Consider the following 24,110-nt stretch of genomic DNA (forward strand, 5'->3'; position numbering starts at 1 on the left):
TTACCAATCTTTAGCCTAATACCTTTCTTCATTTATCATCTAAGTCGCAGGAGCTGCTCAGCTCCTGATTTCTGTTATTACTGCTCAGGCATCCTCCCTTCATAAGACATGCCTATGAAATGGACACAAAAATTCGGAACATAACAAACCTAAGATTAGACCTATCATAATAGTTTTTTGTTTTATTGTTAAGCTTTTGTCATGTCCTGTCATCTCTTCATAGGTAAGTTTCAGAGCAGATTCTTGTTCAGCTCTTACTGCTGTGTTGTGCTTTAGTGCCTGTATAAATGGCAGTAAATAGGTTCTACATAGCTTGCTTAGAAATCGGATATAAATGACTTTTTAGATGTCTGTATGATTAAACAGCAATCTAGATATGTGCTTCTCTACCTTTCTTTAGGTTGTGAAGAAACCAGCCTAATAGATGCTTAGGGAAGGAATTCTGGTCAGTTATGGGAAATAATCACCACTGGGCCAGCATTCTGCCTTTTAGACTAACATAGCTTCAGCTTGAAATCTGATATTTTAATACACCTCTGATTGGAATTAGTAATTACCTGTGTTACTTTCTTTTTGTGACCCCCAGTTTCCCATAGTTTTAGTGGTAGTATGACTGGCAACATTGTTAACAACAAATAGACCCATACCAGATTGAAAATAACTTGAAGGATTTCATAAATTTTCTTTTTGTATACTATTCAGGGAAATAATCTACTCTGCACTTCCCTATGAATGGATCATGATGCAAGGCTGTCCAATCAAAAAAAAGAAAAATATTTTAATTATGTACCCATGAAGTGGATTTCTTTATGAATCAAGTCTCAAGGCTGATAGTATAAAAGACCTATGGAATTTGCATATTTTTTAAGTAATTTTACTGAGCTCACATATCAAGAATATGAAATCATAAGATAGAGATAAGTTCTCTCAATTCTCATTAGAATTGGTTGGAATTAATTCCAGATTATTTTCCTGGGAGATTTTATTTTAAGATGTGAATGTTACAACCATTACAGTTACCTGTAAGGCTTGAGATCTGCATCCCCAAAGTATGTTCCTTTGTTAGTATTAGTTATTTGAGATTCACAGAAAATGCCCAGTAGAAACAGTTTGTGCTGTCTTTCAAAAAAAAAAAGTTTTCATTTTTTAAGATAGTAGGCTTATAATCAACACATGTATTTTTAGCGGGATGACTAGTAATCACTTTTGGATTGAAGTATAAGAATTTCAGTGCATAGTTTTGGGGTGTTAATTTTATAAAAATCTAAAACACTTGTTCAAATTTGCAACTCTGTTGCTTATTCTAATAAAGTTAGATGCATGAAAAAATTTTATTCTTCCATCTTTTATTGTGTAATATCTGAGGTTCTATTTCAAAACAATAACTACAGTATATCATACATTTTAAAATAATTTCTTATTAACTCTAATCTTCCTAATTGACTTAAATGTCTTTAACAATTGTTCCATTTGAATCACAGTCAAAATAAGGTTCATACATTGCATTTGTTTGATATGTCTTAATGTGTAATTGTTTTTCCTTCATCTTTTTTTCCCTTTTCCATTTATTTGATGAAGAAACTTTGTCCTATTGATTTTCCCACACTCTTGACCTTGCCGATTGCTTCCCCATAGTAGTATTTAAAACGTTCCTATATCTCTTTCCTGTAAACTGGAATTCGATCCAGAGGCTTGGTCAGATAGTTTATGGGTTGGTTGGTTTATTTTGACAACATGGGGTTCTGTTACTTTTTGTTGTACCGTATCAGGAGACATGTGTTTGGTTGTCTCCATTGTGAGATGACCAGCCTGATCCACCTAATGGTTTTAGCAGCCTTTGATGATTTTTTTTTCCAGAGGTTGCAAAATGGTAGTTTGTTAATTGTGTCATTCTTTATTCATTTATTATCTGGAACTTTTCTATAAAGAAGAATAGCTATCCCTCATCAGTTGTAAGGTTACCTTGAAAGACAGTTCATGTAAGAGTCAGAATAATGCATGATTCTTTCCTTTACTTTCAGAATAACGTTGATGCCCTAGCAACTTTTAAAGGTGACTCATGTGTTTTTATCCTCATTGTTATCTACAAATGGGTAGATTTTGGGGATAATTGATATGTTTCAGTTCATTGCAGTGTAAGACATCAATTTTATATCTATTTTTGATTCTAAAATTACACCTTCTTTGGCCCCTTGGAGCCCCTTTATGTTGCGTCTCCTGTTGACAACTTGGAGAGAGAATGATTTTAAGATGAATAGTTTTTACCCTGAAATGCAGAGAACAGTGTAAAATTCTGGGCTTCAGGTTCAATATTAAATATTGAGTTATGTTCTCATGTTGTATTAATCTATAAGAGGGGGGCAGTTTACCTACAGTTGTTTTATACATCATTGTCTAGGATAGAAGTCAGCATTTTTTTTTTTTTTTTTGAGATGCTTCACTGCTTGTGAAGAACATTAAATATTTCTGGTATTGCCTTATTTTTCTACCTGGAGTTAGCCGACTAGTTCTTTCCTTGTTTTCCTTCTTCTAATAAACTTTTTAAATATAGTGTTGATAATTTTTTTAACTCCAGTCTTTATGCTCATAGTAATTTGATTGATGTGGAACTTACTAGGTATAAAGCAGTGTTTGTATTTTTGTTATTTAACTTAGGTTTTGACAAACTAATGGCTTCTTGCCCTGTACCTCTTCATTTTTCAACTAGCTATTTTTTTCTTAAGAAAAAGGGTGCTAAAGTGTAATGTGGGCTTTGAACTCAGTAAAATTTATTGAAAGGGGACTATCAAGTCTGAAGAATGTCATGTATTCAGCAAGTAAACAGCTGTGCTTTAGTTTGCTGTGGATTATAAAATTTCATAACCTGTCTTCCAGTTACAGAAAATTTTAATAATAGGCAAGATATTATAAATTTTTAGAATCATTCTGTTAAAATTGCTGGCCTTTGGCAGACTTAGTCTTGTGCTTCTCTTATAATAAAATATTCAGAGAAGTAAAATTAGTACAGCAAAGTTGATAGTAAGGCCACCTGCCATTTTTCTGAGTTTCACATATAGTCATTAATGAAAGCAGAAAACAATATGAATTATTTGAAGCATTCACTGAAAATACTGTTATCCTTTAGCAGTTACAGTTCTCTGTAACTGAATAGCATTCGATAGTTTTTTTTTAAAGCACCTTCATATTCATTATTTCGTTTCATCCTAATTGTTGGCATAGACTGTCAGAGTGGTTTGTTCATTAAAGGTGAAGAAATTAAAGATCAGTTGATTAATAGACTTTCCCAAACCAGTAAATAACAGAATTAAGGCTAGCATCCAATTCTGACTCGTGATACTATTCTTCATTTTTCCATTATCCTATTCTATAGAAACTGAACAATTTTACAAAGTATATAAATAACTTATTCTAATTAGCCTCTCAGAATCTAATGATTACCTCATTATGGTATAAGTTATGCTTTTCTTTGGTTAAAGTATGTATAGGATTACCAGCTTTTTAGGTTCCTTTCTCAGTTTAGTTATTCTTGAGATTTAGATAAAAATACTTGTCTAAGCACATATGTTATATTTGTACTTCTTATTTGTAATAAGAATACTTGTTAATCTAAGGCAGGCAATTTAGGGACTGTGTATAGAGCAGCACACCCGACTCTCAACAGAATCTTACTTACAGGTTCTCATGTTAATATAAATTGAAAAACAGCTACAACCCTCTGGTAGACCTAGAAGTAATTTATTTGCTGATGAGTAGGAAATAATGTTATGAAGAAATTACATTACTAGTTGTATGGAAGAATTTGTGATGTTTGGTTTTCTGTATAAAAATGTCTTGATCTTGGTTGTACTTGTTTTGGATTACTAATTTTTTATTTATTATCCTTTAATAACATTATCAGTGACATTGTGGTTCTAATGTCTGAGAAAGTTTTCACCAGTTAATTTACTTAGTTAAGATAATCACAAACTTAAGACTAGAAAATACTTGATCCGATCCTGTGTTTTGGCATCAGAATCACTCGGGCCACTTGTTTAAAATGCCTAGTAGTAGACGTCACAAGGATGTGAACAGTTTGCAAATGTGCGGCAACAGTTTTTGCTCGTTACAATGATTGTGGGGATTCTATTGGCATTAAATACCTGGCAGCCAGATAGTTATACTTTGCATAGTCAGCACAAAACTAGTTTCATCCCACTGAAATTTTCAGTAGCCTCCACATGGAGACACTGACTTGAAATAATTTGTAGTTACTGCTAAAAGCTGGCAGATATTATTTTTAAAATTATTTTAATCTGCCAAGAATTCACCTGTAATTTACACCATTCCACCATGCTTATAAGGTACCCTAAGGATCAAAAGGTAGCCTTTAAAATACAGGCAGATGTGCTTCATGAGAGATTTGCAATGTTAGCCAAATAACATAAAAATGAAAGTAGCATATATCTCTTGGAATGGCATTGAAAAATTGTTTCTTATATGTAGAGAATATTTTCACTGGAGTTGGTTTTGTTGTGATATATCTAGGAATGGATCCAGCGGAAGAAGGGCAAGATGTTTTACATTATAAACTATAAAATGCTGATGGAAGTTACAGATGACTTAAATAAATGGAAAGACATACCGTATTTTAGGTTGAAAGACTCCCTATTATAAAGATACCAGCTTTCTTCTAGTTGGTCTAAAGATTGAACGCTATCAATAAAATTAGGTTTTAAAAAGAAATTGATAAGCTGATGCAAAAAATGAAAATGGAAAAGCAGAACCAAAAGTAGTGAAGACAGTTTTGAAAAGCAAAGTTAGAAAACTTAATACTGCCAGATACCAGAACTTAGAAAGCTACAGTAACTAAAACTGTGGTATTGGCACAAGGATAAATAAATAGAACAGCGGAACAGAGTAGTGCATCCAGAAATAGACCTACTCATTTAGATCCCTAATGACCAAGTTGCCACTCCGGCGTATATGAGAAAAACAGGTGTTTCAGTGACTTGGGCAGGAGTAGTTGAATATCCAAATGAAGGGGAGTGAACTTTGACTTCTGTTTCACCACACATACACATATGCACACAAACACGCTTTATTCTGAAAGAAATTACGTGACTTATATTCATGAAGTTAGTAAGAGGCAGAACCAAAATTTTGAGCCCACGTTTATCTGGCTTATTCCAGATGTTGTACTGCTTCTCAAAGGATGCTTTTCTATTTATTTATTTATTCATTCATTCATTCATTCATTCATTCATTCATTCATTCGATGAAGTCTTGCTCTGCCCCCCCAAGCTGGAGTGCAATGGTGTGATTTCGGCTCACTGCAACCTCTGTCTCCCAGGTACAAGCAATTCTCCTGCCTCAGCCTCCTGAGTAACAGAGATTACAGGCGCCTGCCACCACACCCAGCTAATTTTTGTATTTTTAGTAGAGACGGGTTTTCACTGTGTTGGTCAGGCTGGTCTTGAACTCCTGACCTCAGGTGATCCACTTGTCTCGGTCTCCCAAAGTGCTGGGATTACAGGTGTGAGCCACCATGCCTGGTCAGGATGCTTTTATGTCTAATACCTATCTGAATAAATTAAAAGGACCATGTTTCCTATGTTTCACATCTTTGTAAACTTTTTGTTAAATTGTAGTAAAATATAATTTAACCTATTGTGACTTTGTGGAAAAAGTGAGTTTGAATGTCAGTGTATTGGCTTCTTTGTGGTTTTTCACTTGCTAACAATTGATCTTTAATCCAAATTAAATGCTATTTACTTTAAGGGTCTTTTAAATATTTCATTACTAATTTTAAGTTAAAACTGATCAGATAAGAATCTTAGGTACAGTGGCTCATGCTTGTAATCCCAGCATTTTGGGAGGCTGAGGCGGGAGTATTGCTTGAGCTCAGGAGTTCGAGACAAGCCTGGGCAATGTGGCAAAACCCTGTCTCTATTAAAAATACAAAAATTAGCCGGGTGTGATGACATGTGCCTGTAGTCCCAGCCACTTGAGAAGCTGAAGTGGGAGAATCGCTTGAGCCCAGGGGACGGAGGTTGCAGTAAGCCAACGTTATGTCACTGCATTCTAACCTGGGCGTGACAGATCGAGACCCTGTCTCAAAAAAAAAAAAAAAGAATCTTGTTTGTAATACTTTAAAATACTGTAAATAGTATATAAATAGCAAGTTTTGTTTTTATTTCTAATTACTGAAAGTAATTGCTATTTTATCTTTTCTATAGTTTTATTAGACTGCTTTTTAGAATTTTTATGTGATTAAAATTTTTACTTATTCAGTATTGGATATCTGTGTTCAATACAATATTGAAGCCAGCCTCTGCTTGACTAGGAGAAAAAAACATCCTTATTCACTGTCATCGAGTTTGTAGCTTTGTGGTAAATACAGATAAAAACAGCAGTTACAATATAATGATTGTAATGTTCTTGTCTTATTTCACTTTATTTCATAATCCTATTCTATAGAAACATAGTGATTTCATTGGAATTATTTTCCTTTATGGGTTTTTTGAACCAAAATTAGCACACATTGGATTATAATAGAATTGTTTCTAGGTTTATTTTCTCCACTAGATTAGAAACAAGAAAGCCCAGGCCTTTTTCTACAACTAAAAATACTCAGATTTCATTGAATGTTTGGGTAATTGAATTTGAGTCGTTTTGTTTCTTTGTTTTATTGATGAATTTATTATTGAGTAAGGACACTTCCTTTTTAAAAAATACTTGGTATCGTACATAGATTACTATATTAAAGCATTATTTGGCTGTTCTCAATCAGTGTTTTCTTTGTTCAGTGTGCCAAGATCATACTCTTTAGAACATTGCACTATGAAAATGAAGTTTTCACGGTCAGTTGTGGAGTTTTTGTTTTGTGTGTGTGTGTGTTTTTTTTTGTTTTTTACCTTCCCAGTTCTTCAGCCCTCTTCCCACCACCACAATGACCCCATCAAGAGAGATAATAAATGTACCCGTAATGTTTGTGTAGGATCAGAATTTATTCCAGTATTCATAACTTTTGAAGCAAGCTTTAAGATTGCATAAATCCTTAGTAATTATGGTTTAAGAGAAACAATCCCAGCTCCTATAATTTTTCTTCACTCCAATCAGAAAGGCCATGAAATCTCAGCTGGAATATTTAAAAGGAAATTCAGATATGGCTTGCTCGTTTATTAACTTATTACCAAATGTATTACCAAAGAAAAGAATTTAGGCCAAATCTGACAGGGTCATATGACTTATGCAGGGAAAAGCCAACAGGTTCCTATTAGGCTACTCGAACTCACCCTACTACTACTTATCTTTTGTGGGGTTAGGGGTAAGTTTTTAAAAATGTTCTCGTGTCCATCAGTCACAAGAGGAGGTAGTTTGCACTAAAGATAAAAAATTGAGGCAATTTTTGAAACTATACAACATTACCCCCTTTTGATAGTGTAATGGAAATTGACAGGGTGGGTTATTGATGGAAATGATATCATAACTAGTCTGAAGACTGTATGTTATGTTAACTAAGTATGTTATTACTTAGTCTGTTTAAATGCTCCTTGATGAATGAGGGGAGATTATTAAATACCTTGTATGGTGATAGTCTGCGCCTTATTTTTTTAAGTTTAGCCAATAGAGACTATAATAAAAGGTAAGATTTTTAAAAATTGCTGATAGAAAAGAATCACAAGCAATAGAAACGGAAACAACAGATTTTTATTTTGCATTTTAGAACACTTGGCCTGTAATTTGCATCTAATGTTTGCTTGCATATTGTCATAAAATTAACAGTTTTAAGGTAGTACATTTGACATGTTTATATTTTTATATCAGCCTATTAAAATGATGTGGAAGATTATACTTTTAAATATGCCCACTTTGTTTTTTTAAACTCATTGTAGTCTTAGTCTTTCCTCCAATAAAATTGTTGTGTCTTTATATGGCAAATGTATAGTTATTGTAAGTATTCTCACGCCTGTGATCCCAACACTTTGGGAGGCCAAGGCAGGTGGATCACGAGGTCAGGAGATCAAGACCATCCTGGCTAACATGGTGAAACCCCGTCTCTACTAAAAATTAAAAAAAAATTAGCCAGGCGTGATGGCGGGCGCCTGTAGTCCCAGCTACTTGGGAGGCTGAGGCAGGAGAATGGCTTGAACCCAGGAGGCGGAGCTTGCAGTGAGCTGAGACCACACCACTGCACTCCAGCCTGGGCGACAGAGCGGGACTCTGTCTCAAAAATAATAATAATTATTATTATTATTATTAAAATTTTCTTCAGTTTGTACCTCATGTAGCTTCAGTCATTTTGCAGACTAAAGAATGGCATGTGAGATTAAACATTCTCTAGGAAGCGTAGCAGAGTATGACTGACAACTTTACATGAATTTTTTAGACATAATGGTAAACAAAAATTCAGCCTAATTATTAGCTGTGCTTTCTTGGATAAGTTATTTAGGTTCTCTAAGCTGTTATCTCACAAGTAAAATGGAGATATGTCTGCCTCATAGGCTATTAAGAGGATAGCATTCTCATACAGCAGTGTTCAAATGATGCATCATAAAATAATAGTGCAACCACCTGCCACATTTCAGAAACATAAAAAAAGATTTATACTTTAAATGCAATAGACATACAAAAAATTTTAAATTCTGAGGGGAAAAAATGAAAATGCCCCACACATTTGAGTCATTTATATATTAATCTGGAAAGAAATATTCCTGTAACTTCTGTTGTATATTTTTATTTCAGCATTCACCCTGTGTGCCTGAACTATATTAAATGTATATGACATTAAGTATTCCAGCTAGGCCAGGTGCGGTGGCTCACACCTGTAATCCTAGCACTTAGGAAGGCCGAAGTGGGTGGATTGCCTGAGCTCAGGAGTTCGAGACCAGCCTGGGCAACATGGTGAAACCCCGTCTCTACTAAAATACAAAAAAATTAGCCGGGCATGGCAGCCTGCGCCTGTGGTTGCAGCTACTCTGGAGGCTGAGGCAGGAGAATTGCTAGAACCCAGGAGGCAGAGGTTGCAGTGAGCCGAGATCGTGCCACTGCACTCCAGCCTGGGTGGCAGAGCAAGACTCCGTCTCTTAAAAGAAAAAAAAAAAAAATTCCAGCTAATATATGGTTGATTTTCTTGAATTAAAAAAAAAGGGTGACATTTGTATTCGTTTCCTAGGACTGCTGTAACAAATGACTACAAGTAGGTGGCTTCAAACAATAGAAATTTTTTCCACTCAGTTTTAAAGGCTGTACATCTGAAATCAAGATGTCAGCAGGACTATGCTACAAAGTATCTAGGGGACAACCCTTTCTGTCTCTTCTTAGGTTTTGGTGGTAGTTGCTGGCCATCTTTGATGTTCCTTGCTTGTGGATACATCACTTCAGTATCAGTGTCCATCATCACACGGCATTCTCCCCATGCATCTCTAAATTTTCCATTTCTTATGAGGACACTAGTGATTGGGTGATAACCCATCCTGATCCAATTTTAACTTGATTATATTTACAAAGATGCTTTTCCCAAAGAACGTCACATTCACAGGTACAGGGGGTTAAAACTTGAATATGTATTTGGTGGCGGAATGTCGTCCCATTTGCCCCCTGATTTCCCAAGTCTGAATCCAAAGTCTTAGCCAGTTAAGTAATGGGGTAGAAGCTCGAAGAACTTTGAGCCACATAATAGAAAATTTTTTTTCCTCAATTGGATGACTTACAACATTTATAAAAACTGACTTTTTGGAGGCTGCAACACAGTGCAGCATTTTATGCACAATTTGCATATCACAGTATCCAACATAAAATCTTCAACAAATGGTAGCTACCTTTTAAAAAGTTATTGTATATAGGACCATATTAATGTGCAGATAATAATGTGAGCTGGGCTCGCAGATAGTTGCCTTTTTCAACAAAATAATAAATTACTATATGCCATAGACCCTCAAGGACTAGCATGTAGTACCAACTATGGGGATTTAGAAACATGTAATCAAGATCCCAAGGTGATTCATGTGCGTATTGAGAAGCACTGTTCTGTCTTTTCCCCCACTTAACTTTAAGTTTTCTCACTAAAGCCAGGCAACATGCAGATAGTTTTGAAAAGTAATCAGAAAATACTGAACTAAAAGTACTAAGTTGCCCTCTTTATGGAGTAGAAGTAGCTAAATGCTGTAAAATATTCTGTCCTTGTTTTAGACATTCCCAGCTACTCCTTCTGTATCTTTGATTCTTTGCCTACTGTAGCTATCATCTTTCAATTTATTGTGATTTCCAGAGCCTTGGCTTCTGAAACAATTACCTAGTAGCCTGTGTGTAGTTGTATCCTTTTCAGGACCCAAAAATGTATATATATGTGTATATGTATATATAATATATATATATTATTTTTAATGCAGTAGACATACAAAAAATTTTAAATTCTGAGGGAAAAAAATGAAAATGCCCCACACATTTGAGTCATTTATATATTAATCTGGAAAGAAATACTATCTTTCCGTAACTTCTGTTTTATATTTTTATTTCAGCATTCATCCTGTGTGCATGAACTATATTAAATGTATATGACATACATATATATGTATTTTGTTTGTTTTGTTTTGTTTGTTTAGACAGGGTCTTGCTCTGTTGCCCAAGCTAGAGTGCAGTGGTGCAATCTCTGCTCACTGTAACCTTCGCCTCCTGGGTTCAAGCAATTCTCCTGTCTCATCCTCCCAAGTAGTTGGGACTACAGGTGTACGCCACCACACCCAGCTAATTTTTTTACACATATATAGTGGAGACGGGGTTTCACCATGTTGGCCAGGCTGGTCTTGAACTCTTAACCTCAAGTGATCCGCCCACCTCAGCCTCCCAAAGTGCTGGGATTACAGGCCTGAGCCACTGCACGGGGCATACTTACTTTCATTTTTATTTGCAATTAGTAGTTGAAAACCTGTTGTAAAATGAAGCATTAAATTATTTTTATTCTAATTAATTAGTCCCCATACTCTTCTATCAGAATATCCTTCAGGTAGATTTTCCAGAAGGAGTAATTATGTATGTCTTAAGTAAGGGTCAGGAATCTGTATTCTTAAAAGAATATACAGGCCTCATAGATTGAGTAGCTGTCATTCTAATCCCAGAGGTAGAAAATAATGAAAAATGAAGGCTAGACAGATTTATTTATTTTGTGGTGGTTTCACTTACAGTCTCCCCCACCACCCCCTCCCCCACGAAGGATCTGCCTTATCTCCACAGATTCTGCATGCTTGGATAAAGGTGGACCTTGTAGATACGGAGGTCTTGCCTTTCATATCCATAGGTTACATAAGACCAAACTACTGGAGTTCAGCTTCCACAGATTTTTGGTATCTTGTGTGGGTCCTGGAACCAATTAAAGTTCTCATGAATGAACATGAAAGATACAAATAGCACAGAAGATTGGCACACTGTCGTATGAGATAAGCTCTGGCCGAAGGGTCTTGGCAGACTAGCTGCATGTCCCATACCTTTTGGACTATTGGACCATAGTGACCTCATCTGTGAAATTGTAGTACTGATCTACATGTCCTATATACACTCTTAGGCAGATAGTGATTAAACAGTCATGAATGGTAGTGGGGACTGAATGACGAAATGAAAAGACCTTATCTCTTTAATACTTTTGGTGCAGAACATAGCTGCTTTTAGACCACCAGCAGCAGAAGTATGAATATGGATGATCTGTTTATGTGTTTGTTTTTAACCAATTCTGGGATAATTTGAGACTAATGGGAAAATTGCAAAACTATACCCTTCACCCGTGTTTTCCAGATGTTACCGCTTTATCACATTGGCTGTATGATTCTCTCTCCCTCTCTTCTTCCCCTCATCCACAACACTATTTGGGTTTACTTTTGAAAGGAAGTTGCAAGTGGGCCAGCGTGGTGGCTCACCTCTGTAATCTCAGCACTTTTGGAGGCTGAGGCGGGCGGATCACTTGAGGTCAGGAGTTTGAGACCAGCCTAGCCAACATGGTGAAACCCCATCTCTACTAAAAAAAATACAAAACTTAGCTGGGCATGGTGGTACGCACCTGTAATCCCAGCTACTCGGGAGGCTGAGGCGGGAGAATCGCTTGAACCCAGGAAGGGGAGATTGCAGTGAGCCAAGATTGTGTCACTGCACTCCAGCCTGGGCGACAGAGTGAGACCCTGTCTCAAAAAAAAAAAAAAAAGAAGTTGCAGGCATGATGTCCCTTACTCAAAAGTGTATGTTTCTTGACAATAAGTATATGTTTTCATATAAGCACAATTACTGAAGTCAGGAAATTAACACTGATAAACCACTAATCAAAGCAGCCAACTTTATTCAAACTTTGCTGCTTATCACACTGATTACCTTTATAAGAAAGAGAAAGGGAGATTGATTTGGGGGCCCATTGTCAAATTGAGGATCACAGATTATTTTCATCACTGCTCTTTTCTTTAATCTTGAACTGTTTGTTTTTTATGACCTTGACATTTTTAAAGGGCATAGGCGTGTTTCATAGAATGTCTCTCAATCTCCAGATATTTTAGATGACCTGCTTTCAATATTTAGACAACAAAATTTAAAATGTCTAATGTATGTTAAAAATTGGGTTTTACACACTTATTTCTAAGAGAAAAGGTATGCTTCCCTGGGTGAAATTAATTTGTGTTAGTTCATCCTTTCAGTGAATTAGTTTCTGGAGAATATTTTTTTCTTTTTCTCTCTCTTTTTTTTTTTTTTTGGTGGGGGGATTATTATTGTTGTTGTTTTGTTTTGTTTCGTTTTTGAGACAAGGTCTTGCTCTGTTGTCCAGGCTGGAGTGCAGTGGCACAATCTCATCTCACTGCAACCTCTGCCTCCCAGGCTCAAGCGATCCTCACAACCTCACCCTCCCCGAGTAGCTGGGACTACAGGCACATACCACCACCACTCCTGGCTAACTTTTGTATTTTTTGTAGAGATGGAGTTTTGCCATGTTGCCCAGACTGGTCTCAAACTCTTGACCTCAAGCTATATGCCTGTCTCAGCCTCCCAAAAATGCTGGGATTATAGGCGTGAGCCACCACGCCTGGCCAAATTTGTGAATTTCATATATGAGAAGACCACTTAGTCTTCTAGAACTGAATGTCTATGGTTTTTTAAAATTCAAGGCAGTGTAATATTATTAGACAGATATTGTATATACCATGTGCACAGGAGTTCTGTTGTTAGGAGCTGATAGAATATAAATAAAAGAATACATAGATATGGGAGAAATTCCTGTTGCTTATTGTCAGGATATTTGGGAGGTACCAAATAAAACCGGCTTCTTCATTTCCTGGGGTGAGTACGTATTTTGAATTTGGTGTCGAAAATCTTTAATGCATTAAGGGTATGTTTGAGGTAATGATAAGAAATAGTAATGAGTAAGTGGGGTGAGGGGTATGAACAGTTAGGGCACTACTAAGAAATTTGTGTGAAAAATAGGTTTGGAGTAATGACTTGAAAACTAGGTTGAAGATCTTAGAGCATGTACTCTTACCAGGATGCTGTAGGTTTTTATCATAAAGTCACATCATCAAAATGGACTTTGAAGGGAAAAATACAATTGATGTGTATAAAAATGGATTGGTGAATCTTAAAGTCAGCTGATTAAGGAAAAAATTTTTAACCAGATTGAAATGATAAGCAAAGCACCCCTGCCCTTCAAAAAGGGCAGGGATGCTAGAGAAAACCCAGTAGCTGTGCAGGATGTGATAAGGACCCAATTATAAAGAATCAGATGGGCTAGTGATCAGTTATTGTTATGAACAGTTAGAAATATGTAAACAAATAATGGAAGTGGAAAGGCTGGCAGTAGTGAGACAGTATTGAAACACTGAACTCTTGAACGTTTTGAATATCCTGCATGGGTGCAGAGATAGTTATGTATAACTGGACCAAACAAGAATTTGATCTTAGTGATTTTGGTGTGTAAGATAGCTTGTTAAATTACACGCTTGCTTTTTTTTTTTTTTTTTGGAGACGGTTTCACTCTGGCGCCCAGGCTGGACTGCGGTGGGGCAATCTCTGCTCACTGCAACCTCCATATCCCGGGTTCAAGCGATTCTCCTGCCTCAGCCTCCTGAGTAGCTGGGATTACAGGTGCATGCCACCGCGCCCAGCTAATCTTTTTTCGTATTTTTAGTAGAGGTGGGGTTTCACCATGTTGGTCAGGCTGGTCTAGACATTGTTCTAGGCACCAGGTAGCTAACATGTAGATTAATTTAATTTTATGGCTCTTGAATTGGAGACGGGGCTGGGCATTCAAATAAATAATGCATGATATGCTATGTAATAGGAAGTTCAATGAAAAAAAGTAAAGCTAGGACAGTAGGGACAGAAAGTGAAAGAGGAATGTTCTAACCCAATTTACCCTCCAGGATTTGACTATTTTACTGCTCTCTGTCCTTGTAGTTCTTTTCGACCTTTAATACCTCCGTATAGCTTTGCACTGACAGTGTATCCTTGGGACCATCTCTACCCTGTGGCCTGGATTGTATATATAGTACTACTCTGCATAGAGTTTGCATATAATAATAGCATGATTCTGGTAGTGGATTTTGTTTTTCTGAACTCTACTAATGTGTATTTTACAACTATCTATACATTTTTCTTTTTTAAAAGGACACTGTCAAGTACTTTTAAACTGTTAATTGTAACTTTAAAAATTTCCTGCATGTATTTATTTTTATTTCTATTGACTGCTCTTTGATTTTCTTTCTTGGAATGGAATGTAAGTTAAAGATGTCTTTTATTTATTGTAAATGATAAGGCTCTAGGAATAATAACTGCTGTTTATTAATACTGTTGTTTGTGAAATAGTGGATTTATGTCAAATATATATATATATATATATATATATATATTTTTTTTTTTTTTTTTTTTTTGGAGATAGAGTTTTGCTGTGTCACCCAGGCTGGAGTGCAGTAGTGTGATCTTGGTTCACTGCAACCTCTGCCTCCCAGGTTCAAGCAATTCTCCTGCCTCAGCCTCCCGAGTAGCTGGGATTACAGATGCCCCCCACCCCGCCTGGCTAATTTTTGTATTTTTAGTAGAGACAGGGTTTCACCACGTTGGCCAGGCTGGTCTCAAACTCCTGACCTCATGATCCGCCCTCTCGACCTTCCAAAGTGCTGGGATTACAGGCATGAGCCACCACGCCCGACCTTATGTCAGATATTTTAAATAAAAATTTTAAAATCTTAAAATAGTGTATAATTTAGATTTATTACCTACTATTTTGGCTTTTTAAAGTTCATACCATCAGTGGTTTAAGAATTGATTTATCTTTACATAGAAGTATATATGACCGAATGCAAAAACTACAGATTTAACACTCAATGTTATTGTGTTAATAATGCGAATAAATTTCAGTCTATTTCAGTGGCTTAAAATGTAAGTTTCCTAGCAATTTAAACTTGCTTGTTAATGTAACTGAAAATTTTATTGGTAGTTTCAGTGTTCTGGCATTGATAAGAGTGCATATGACACTAGGTCATATAATTAACATTTAAACTAAGCTGCTGAAGAATAAATACACACTTATTTTTCTCATGTTTTCTAGTCTCTTTATCATATAGCCACATACATGAGGTATATGGGTGAGATTTTCCCCTCCTAATTTTAATGTTCTGTCATAACAAGTAGGAATTAGTGGGGGGAAATATTTCTTTATTGACTGAATTTGTAGCTAAAGTAAATTTTATTTGAGGAATAACTTTGTCAAAAATACTTGCTGACCATAGCTGCTTTGTTGTAGGAGGACTGACAAATGGTAGTGGTCGATATATCTCTGCAGCACCTGGAGCAGAAGCAAAATATCGAAGTGCTTCAAGCACTTCCAGTCTATTTAGCTCCAGCAGCCAGCTCTTTCCTCCTTCGCGGCTTCGGTATAATAGGTCTGATATTATGCCTTCTGGCCGCAGTAGATTATTGGAAGATTTCAGAAACAACCGCTTCCCAAACCTTCAACTTAGAGACTTGATTGGACATATAGTTGAGTTTTCTCAAGACCAGCATGGTTCTAGGTAGGTGATTATGATATTTCTCACTTCATTTTTGCTTTGGAAATTGCTGCCTTATAAAAGCTTAAATTTTTCTGGACTTTAGTCTGCATTAAAGTTGGAAGCTTTTAAGAGCTAAAATTCAATACGGATTATGTGTTTTTTCTTTCATGTTAGGATAAATTATAAAAATACAGGTTTTAATTTTTTACAGTTTTCCAGTTTTTTGCAGTGAGAATATTGTTATGATGAGAATATAGCAGGGCCCCCTCCAGTGGGTTATTTTGATTACATCAGCTCTGTATTACATTTGTGGGCTTAAGTGACCCTCATGGTGCGTTTAAAAAATATAGCAAACAATGTTAAATGCCTTTGTGTTGCATTATAGGTTGGTATTCAGTGTGACTTGGCTTAGATTGAAACATTCACATTTGTTATAGGAAAATTTGGTGCCTTTTTACATTAAAACGAATGTAGTACATGAGAGATATATCTGAATTAACATTGTCAAGATAGAAAGGAAAATAGAATTGTAACACATTTAATAAATTTAAGATATTTTCTCTCTTTATAGCTTTAAGGTAAACCTCAAGTTTTTAAGTCATTTTAGATTAGATGGCGTACAAATTTTGTCTCCCTATATAGTCATGCATCACTTAATTATGGGGATACATTCTAGAAAATACGTTGTGTGAACATTAAAGAGTGTACCTATGCAAACCTAGATGGCATAGCCTACTACACACCTACTCTGTATATTGCGCCTAGGCTGCAAATCTGTACAGCATGTCACTGTACTGAATACTGTAGGCATTTGTAACAATGGTATTTGTATACCTACGCATAATAAACAATAGAAAAGATACAGTAAAACTATAGTATAAAAGATTAAAAAATCATATGCCTGTGTAGGGGACTTAACGTGAATGGAGCTTGCAGGACTGGAAGTTGCTCCGAGCGAGTGAGTGAGTTGTGAGTATATGCAAAGGCATAGGACATTACTGTACACTCCTCTAGACTTTATAAACACTGTACACTTCAACTACACTGAATTTATTTAAAACTTTTTTTCTTCAATAATAAATTAACCTTAATGTAACTTCTCCCCTCTGAGACAGGGTCTTACTCTGTTACCCAAGCTGGAATACAGTAGCATGATCATCACTCACTGCAACCTCAAACTCCTGGGCTCAAGCAATCCTCCCAGCTAAGCCTCCCGACTAGCTGGGACTACAGGCACGCACCATCACACCTGTCTAATTACTTAAAATTTTTTTGTAGAGACAGGGTCTCACTATGTTGCCCAGGCTGAGTTTACTGTAACATTTGAGCTTTTTAATTTTTTTTAACTTACTGACTCTTGTAATAACACTTAGCTTAGAACAGAAACACATTGTACAGCTGTACAAAAGTATTTCTTTTATATGCTTATTCTGTGAGACTTTTTCTGTTTACAGATTTTTTAAACTTTTTGTTAAGAACTAAGACACAAATGCGCACATTAACCTATAAAGTGTAAAGCTCATCAGTATCACTCTCTTCTAACTCCATGTCTTCTTCCACTAGGAGATCTTTAGCAGCAACACCTATGGAGCTGTCCTCTCCTATGATAACAGTGCTTTTTCTGGAATACCTTCTGAAATCTACCTGAGGGTGTTTTACTTTTTTTTTTTTTTAAAAAAAAACAAGTGGAATACACTCTAAAATAACAATTAAAAGTATACTAAATACACAAACCAGTAACTCAGTTGTTTATTATCAGATACGCACCGTACACAATTATATGTACTACACTTTTTTGTTTGTTTGTTTTTGAGACGGAGTCTCACTCTGTCGCTTAGGCTGGAGTGCAATGGCATGATCTCGGCTCACTGCAACCTCCGCCTCCTGGGTTCAAGTGATTCTCCTGCCTCAGCCTTCTGAGTAGCTGGGCTTACAGGCATCTGCCACTGTGCCCAACTAATTTTTATATTTTTGGTAGAGACAGGGTTTCACCATGTTGGCCAGGCTGGTCTCGAACTCCTGACCTCAGGTGATCCACCCACCTCGGCCTCCCAGAGTGCTGAGATTACATGCGTGAGCCACTGCACCCGGCCATACTATACTTTTATAAACTGACAGTGCAGTAGGTTTATGTCATCATGAACACCTGAATAATGTATTGCCCTATGATGTTATGACAGTTCCTACCCAATAGGAATTTATCTCCATTATAATCTTATGGGACCACCATTGTATATGTGGCTCATTGTCAATTGAAATGTGGTTAAGCAATGCATGACTGTAGTTGGCAGTTCCTTCAGAGTAACAAATGAGCCTTGTGTCACCCAGAATGGCTATCTTGGTTAGGAATTCATTCATGTTGGATGAATTTTACTTCTAAGGGTTTCCTTATTGTTCTAAAAGTTAGATGTTTAGTAATACATTGTATATTATGAAAAATAAATAAGCAGCAAAATTTACGTAATTTTCTTGTTGATTGTAATGTAACCAAACCAACCTAAGAAAGATTGAACATCTTTATATCCAGTTTTTTTGTCACTCTATCTTTAGATAAGGTGTTATAAAGAAATGCTATATAACTTTTGTCCTTTTTGCTGTAAGTTAGCTGTCTACTATATAAAGTATGTTAATGTTTCTGGAAATAACTTGCAGTGCATATATGTGGAAGGGTAGGGTGTAATACTCAAGTGTATTAAAAAACATATTGTCATATTAAAAATGTTCCCTATGTAGATTCATACAGCAAAAGCTAGAGAGAGCTACTCCAGCTGAGCGACAGATGGTATTTAATGAAATTCTGCAAGCAGCCTATCAATTAATGACTGATGTTTTTGGCAACTATGTTATACAGAAGTTTTTTGAGGTAAGGATTCATGCATAGTTGTATATCCACCCATCCAGCTGTTGTATACTTGATGCTAAGAAAAGCTCTGAAAGTTGGGTAAAGTCATTTTCATATAAAAAAAGATAATAAGCCAGGGATAAGATATTTACAAATTATATATCCAGGATATATTATAATGAACTCCTAAAAAGTCAACAACAAAAAGACAACCCAAATGACAAATGGACAAAGGGCTTGCATAGACATTTCTCTATGTAAAATAATATAAAAGGCCAAATAGGCCATGAAAAGATGCTCAACATCCTTACTAATCAGGGAAATGCAGATCAATCTCACAATGAGATACCATTTTATACATACTAAGATGGCTGTAATTGAAAAACATAAAATCGGAAAATAACAAATGTGGATGAGGATATGGAGAAATTAGAGCCCTCATAAATTGCCGGTGGAAATGTAAAATGGTGTAGCTGCTATGGAAAACAGTTTGGCAGTTTCTCAAAATTAAATATTGAATCGTCACACAATCCAGCAATTGTACTCCTGGGGTACAATTGAAAGCAAATGAATTGAAAGCAGGAACTTGAACACCAGTATACATTGCACCATTATTCACAATAGCCAAAAGGCGGAAACAGCCCAAGTGTCCGTCAACAGATGAATAAAATACAAGTGGTATATGTGTACATTATAGAATATTATTCAGCCATAAAAATAGAAATTATTCAGCCATATAGAATATTATTCATCCATACTACAACATGGATGGACCTTGAAAATACTAACTTAAGTGAAATAAGCTACACACAAAAGGACAAACATTGATAGTGATCTACCAGTATGAAATGTCTAGAATAACTAATAGTGGCATAAAGTAGATTAGGGCTTACTGGGCCTAGAGGAAGAAGGGTTTAGAAAGTTACCGTTTAATGGATACAGCATTTGTGTTTGAGGCCATGGAAAAGATTTGGAAACAAATAGTGATGGTGGTTGCACGACAGTGTGAATATAATTAATGCTACTCAATCATCTAGCTAAAAATGGTTCAAATGACAGTTTGTCACAAAAAAAATTTTAACATGAACCACTTTAAATGAAAATTTGCTATTAATCCTGATTCATATTTGAAAATATAAAGCATTGGTAGTCAATCTTTGGTGAAGTAGTTAATGAATAACACTATAGTCTTTGGATTTATAGATATGTGTTATTTTACAGTTTAGCCAATTTTTAAATTTATAAGCATCTGTGTTGTAGCTTAATGACTTTAACAGTTTTTTTCCTCAATCATATCAGAATGTAGTTTGATGATTGTCTGGGTGAGAGTTTTGGTGGTCAACGTATGGCTAAGAAAGTTATATATTAAAGATGAAGGGTTTTGTAAAGATGTTCGCTTTAGAAGAGTGTTTCTTTAAAAGGTAGTTAACATATTAGTAACAAGGCAATTTTAGTAAGACTTAACCCAAAGAAGTAATGAAAAATTATTATTGCAAACATCTCCCAGTCTATCTTAATTAGCTTCTACCTTAAAGCCCCTGCCCTACATAGTTACTGATAGAATGAATAGACTGCAAACACTGCCTTACTCAAGTTCAACAAAGCAATATTAAGGTCACTTATTATTAATGTTATATCTTTTCTGTCAGTTTGGGAGTCTGGATCAAAAATTAGCCCTGGCTACTCGTATTCGTGGTCATGTTCTACCCTTAGCCTTGCAGATGTATGGCTGCCGCGTTATTCAGAAAGCATTAGAATCTATTTCTTCTGACCAGCAGGTAATTGTAAGTTAAGACAAAATTTCTGTATTATTTTATTCAATTTTTAAATTATTACATGTTTTTAATCTTACAATAATCTTGAAGTGAAAAGACTTAAATATTTCCACAACTGGACTAAAATGTTGTTACTGTGTCCTAAATAGCACACTACTAATTAGAAGTCACAAAGCAGATAATTTCTGAATGAAGATATTTTAGCACCTATGTGGCAAGCAGAATGTTAAATGATGAGTGTTTTTATTACTACTTGCTTACTTGATTTTCTGCAATGGGAGAATGCATGTTACTATTTTCCAGTGTTTATTTTGATGGTGTCTAATGTTTCTATTATAAGAAGAAAATTTTGGGAACCAATAGCGTTACTATATATCAGTTTTATTTACATATATGAAAATTTTTTAAAATAAATATATAGCCCAGCAAAAAAGTAACTTAAGAATTCTCTTTAAAAATTTATAATTTTTTGAGAAAAACAAGAACACATAAATTAAATGAGAAATATTCTGTGTTATTGGATGGAAAGTCTAAATATTTCACATTAATAATGGAATTATTGATTAAAATAATGCTTAAAATCATTTGAAATAGACAAGAATATTGAGAGTAGGGGATGAAGATAAATGCTGATCCACCAGATTTTTAAAATACACTGTGAAGCAACACTAATTAGTGGGGTTATTGTACATAAGATTAAACAGACTTTTAATAAGAAATTTATAGCCCCAAATCAATACTGTTTTCTGACTACATGATTTATGTATTACAATGAAAGCATAAGACTGAAGGAAATAATTATTTCTTAAAAGGTAATGGTAGTTTAAGTTTGGAAAGAGATTGTCTGACTCATACAATAGAAGAAAATTTCAATAAATAGTAATATATGGACGGATGGCTATATATGTGTATATATTCATCACTGCATTAAAATCTGTGAGAAAATACTATTACTCCTCCAGAGGAAATTCTGAGTTTTACAGTAATTTTAAGGTATGTCACAATGGAGAAATATAAACACATTTAATTATTTAAAAGCTTAGAAACTTCTCTGCCACAAGTTTCTAACTGGTATAGATATTTTTAAAATGTCTTTGATATTTAAAAATAAAGCATTAGCAGTAAGTCTTTGTTGAAACAGTTAATGAATAACAGTATTGTTTGGATTTCTTTCTTTTCTTTTTTTTTTTTTTTTTTTTTTTGAGACGGAGTCTTGCTGTGTCACCCAGGCTGGAGTGCAGTGGCGCAATCTTGGCTCACTGCAACCTCTGCCTCCCAGGTTCAAGCGATTCTCCTGCCTCAGCCTCCGAAGTAGCTGGGATTACAGACATGCGCCACCACGTCTGGCTGGTTTTTTCTATTTTTGGTAGTAGCCGGAGCCATGTCGCCCAGGCTGGTCTCAAACTCCTGAGCTCAGTTGATCCACCAGCCTCAGGCTCCCAAAGTGCTGGGATTACAGGTGTGAGCCATCGCACCTAGCTATAAGCACTTTATTATAAGAGCATTTTATAAAAGAACAAAGATATCTGACATTAATTCTTCCCTTAGGGAATTATTGAGATAATATGTAAAAATCACATAGCCCATAAGTAGTCATCAACTTCTTAGCCTTTTCTATGTACTTGATAAACTCACTTAGCCATTAAAATAATTCCTTTGGTGGTGGAGGTGGTACTAAGTAAGGCAAAAGTGTAGAATTCTGAATTAGTCATGTTAGTTAACCGCCTGATAAATATTAGTGGATGATTTACACAGTGAAGACAGTTTAAATACAGCAAGTTCAGCATCACTACGTTGTTTCAACATACATCATTTACATTATAATCCTGCAGTATGTTTTAATAATTTTCACTTTTCAATGGTTTCTGCTAATTATACTACAAGAGAAAAAAATTTAAACCCTTGACAAACAGGAAATAATATTTTTGAATATATTTTTGTTCCCATCTCAGTATTTTTAATACTGAGATAAATATACTGAGATTTTTAATATTTTTAATTTTTAATACTGAGATAAAATATACTAGTATTTTCTTGTTTGAGGTAATAATTTAAATGACATCCTGTCTTTTGCAGAGTGAAATGGTAAAGGAGCTGGATGGTCATGTGCTCAAATGTGTGAAAGACCAGAATGGAAACCATGTTGTACAAAAATGTATCGAATGTGTTCAGCCACAGTCACTGCAGTTCATCATTGATGCTTTCAAGGGACAAGTATGTTTGAGTTTTGGCTTATAATTTGTTAGGGCATTATTTTAGAATTTTGAATATCAACACGTTTTTCATAAGTCACTAGATAATACCCAGCACTTGTATACAAAAATAGGATACAAAACAGTAAACGTACATTAATTTCTTCCTCTTTCATAGTCAGTAGATAGCTTCATTTTTCTGAGGCTGCAAAACAGAAATAGTTTAATCACATTACTTTAAGAATTAAAGGTAATCACTGTTAGAATTATTTTTTATTTATACCCAACGATGTTTTCAGGTTTACTCAGAGAAGGGAAGGAGGTTTGGAGAAAGACATAAGACAGTATAATAAGACAGAAAACACATAGCAATTTGTAACTAATACATAGTAATTAATATTTCCTAATGCTGAACTGCCCTTTCTCTTTTCACCCATTCATTCTCATTGTTACATAACCTCAGGTTCAGGTAAAGTTCTAGTCAGGTTCCTTTTTATCAAAATATCTTCAGCTCCTAAATGGAGTGCTCCCTGTCCCCACTCTCCAGTCTTTGCTAACATGGTGGTAGTTATATTAAATGTGAGTTCATCACCTTTCTATTTCAAACTGCTTCTAGGTGTTGACAAAACGGACAAACAAAAAAACCAGTCTGCTTCATAGAACTGTTCAAAAATGTCAGAGAATAAAAATTTTAATTCTTCTAATTGTCCTCAGGTATTTGTGCTTTCAACTCATCCTTATGGCTGCAGAGTAATTCAGCGCATCCTAGAGCATTGCACTGCAGAACAGACCTTACCTATCTTAGAAGAACTCCACCAACATACAGAGCAGTTGGTACAGGTATAAATTCCCTAAAAATTTGAAATGTTTATATATTTTTGGAAATTGTTTTAATTTTTAAAAGAAATACAATTTGTTATTAAACACGCTATAGAAAGAGTGAGACAAAAGCCTGTTGTATTCTCCTAACTATACTACTGGATTTTTAGACGAAATGATTAACATGTCTTTAAAGAATATCATTCTGAAGGAATGACTTAGGGAAAATAATTTTTAAATATCTGTCTTAGGATCAGTATGGCAATTACGTTATTCAGCATGTACTGGAACACGGTCGACCTGAAGACAAGAGCAAAATTGTTTCCGAAATCAGGGGAAAGGTTTTAGCCCTGAGTCAACACAAATTTGCCAGGTATTGCAATACTTTGTAATTTCAGGGGTCAGTTCTTTCAACTCATTGACTTTTATTAGTTATCACAGAAATACGTGTAGAATGTAGCATTGAACTACAGTCTTTTTTATTTTTTTG

General features: G+C 35.3%; 1 protein-coding gene across 32 annotated transcripts in view; it reads left to right on the forward strand.

Annotated features, from left to right (window-relative positions):
• The window catches only part of PUM2 (pumilio RNA binding family member 2), a 104,814-nt gene that overhangs the window by 74,648 nt on the left and 6,056 nt on the right, over positions 1-24,110 (forward strand). For 18 of the 32 annotated variants that reach the window (XM_054548350.2, XM_063713762.1, XM_054548342.2 and 15 more), the window contains 6 exons: positions 15,746-16,013; positions 18,726-18,855; positions 20,484-20,618; positions 22,686-22,823; positions 23,516-23,641; positions 23,872-23,993. In XM_054548350.2, coding sequence (XP_054404325.1) covers positions 15,746-16,013; positions 18,726-18,855; positions 20,484-20,618; positions 22,686-22,823; positions 23,516-23,641; positions 23,872-23,993 — 919 coding nt within the window. The remainder of the gene's footprint in view (positions 1-15,745; positions 16,014-18,725; positions 18,856-20,483; positions 20,619-22,685; positions 22,824-23,515; positions 23,642-23,871; positions 23,994-24,110) is intronic. The other 14 variants (XM_054548351.2, XM_024242812.3, XM_024242815.3 and 11 more) reach the window with 1 other exon arrangement.

The sequence above is a fragment of the Pongo abelii genome, chromosome 12 (genome assembly GCF_028885655.2).
Source record: "Pongo abelii isolate AG06213 chromosome 12, NHGRI_mPonAbe1-v2.0_pri, whole genome shotgun sequence".
Taxonomy (NCBI): Eukaryota; Metazoa; Chordata; class Mammalia; order Primates; family Hominidae; genus Pongo; species Pongo abelii.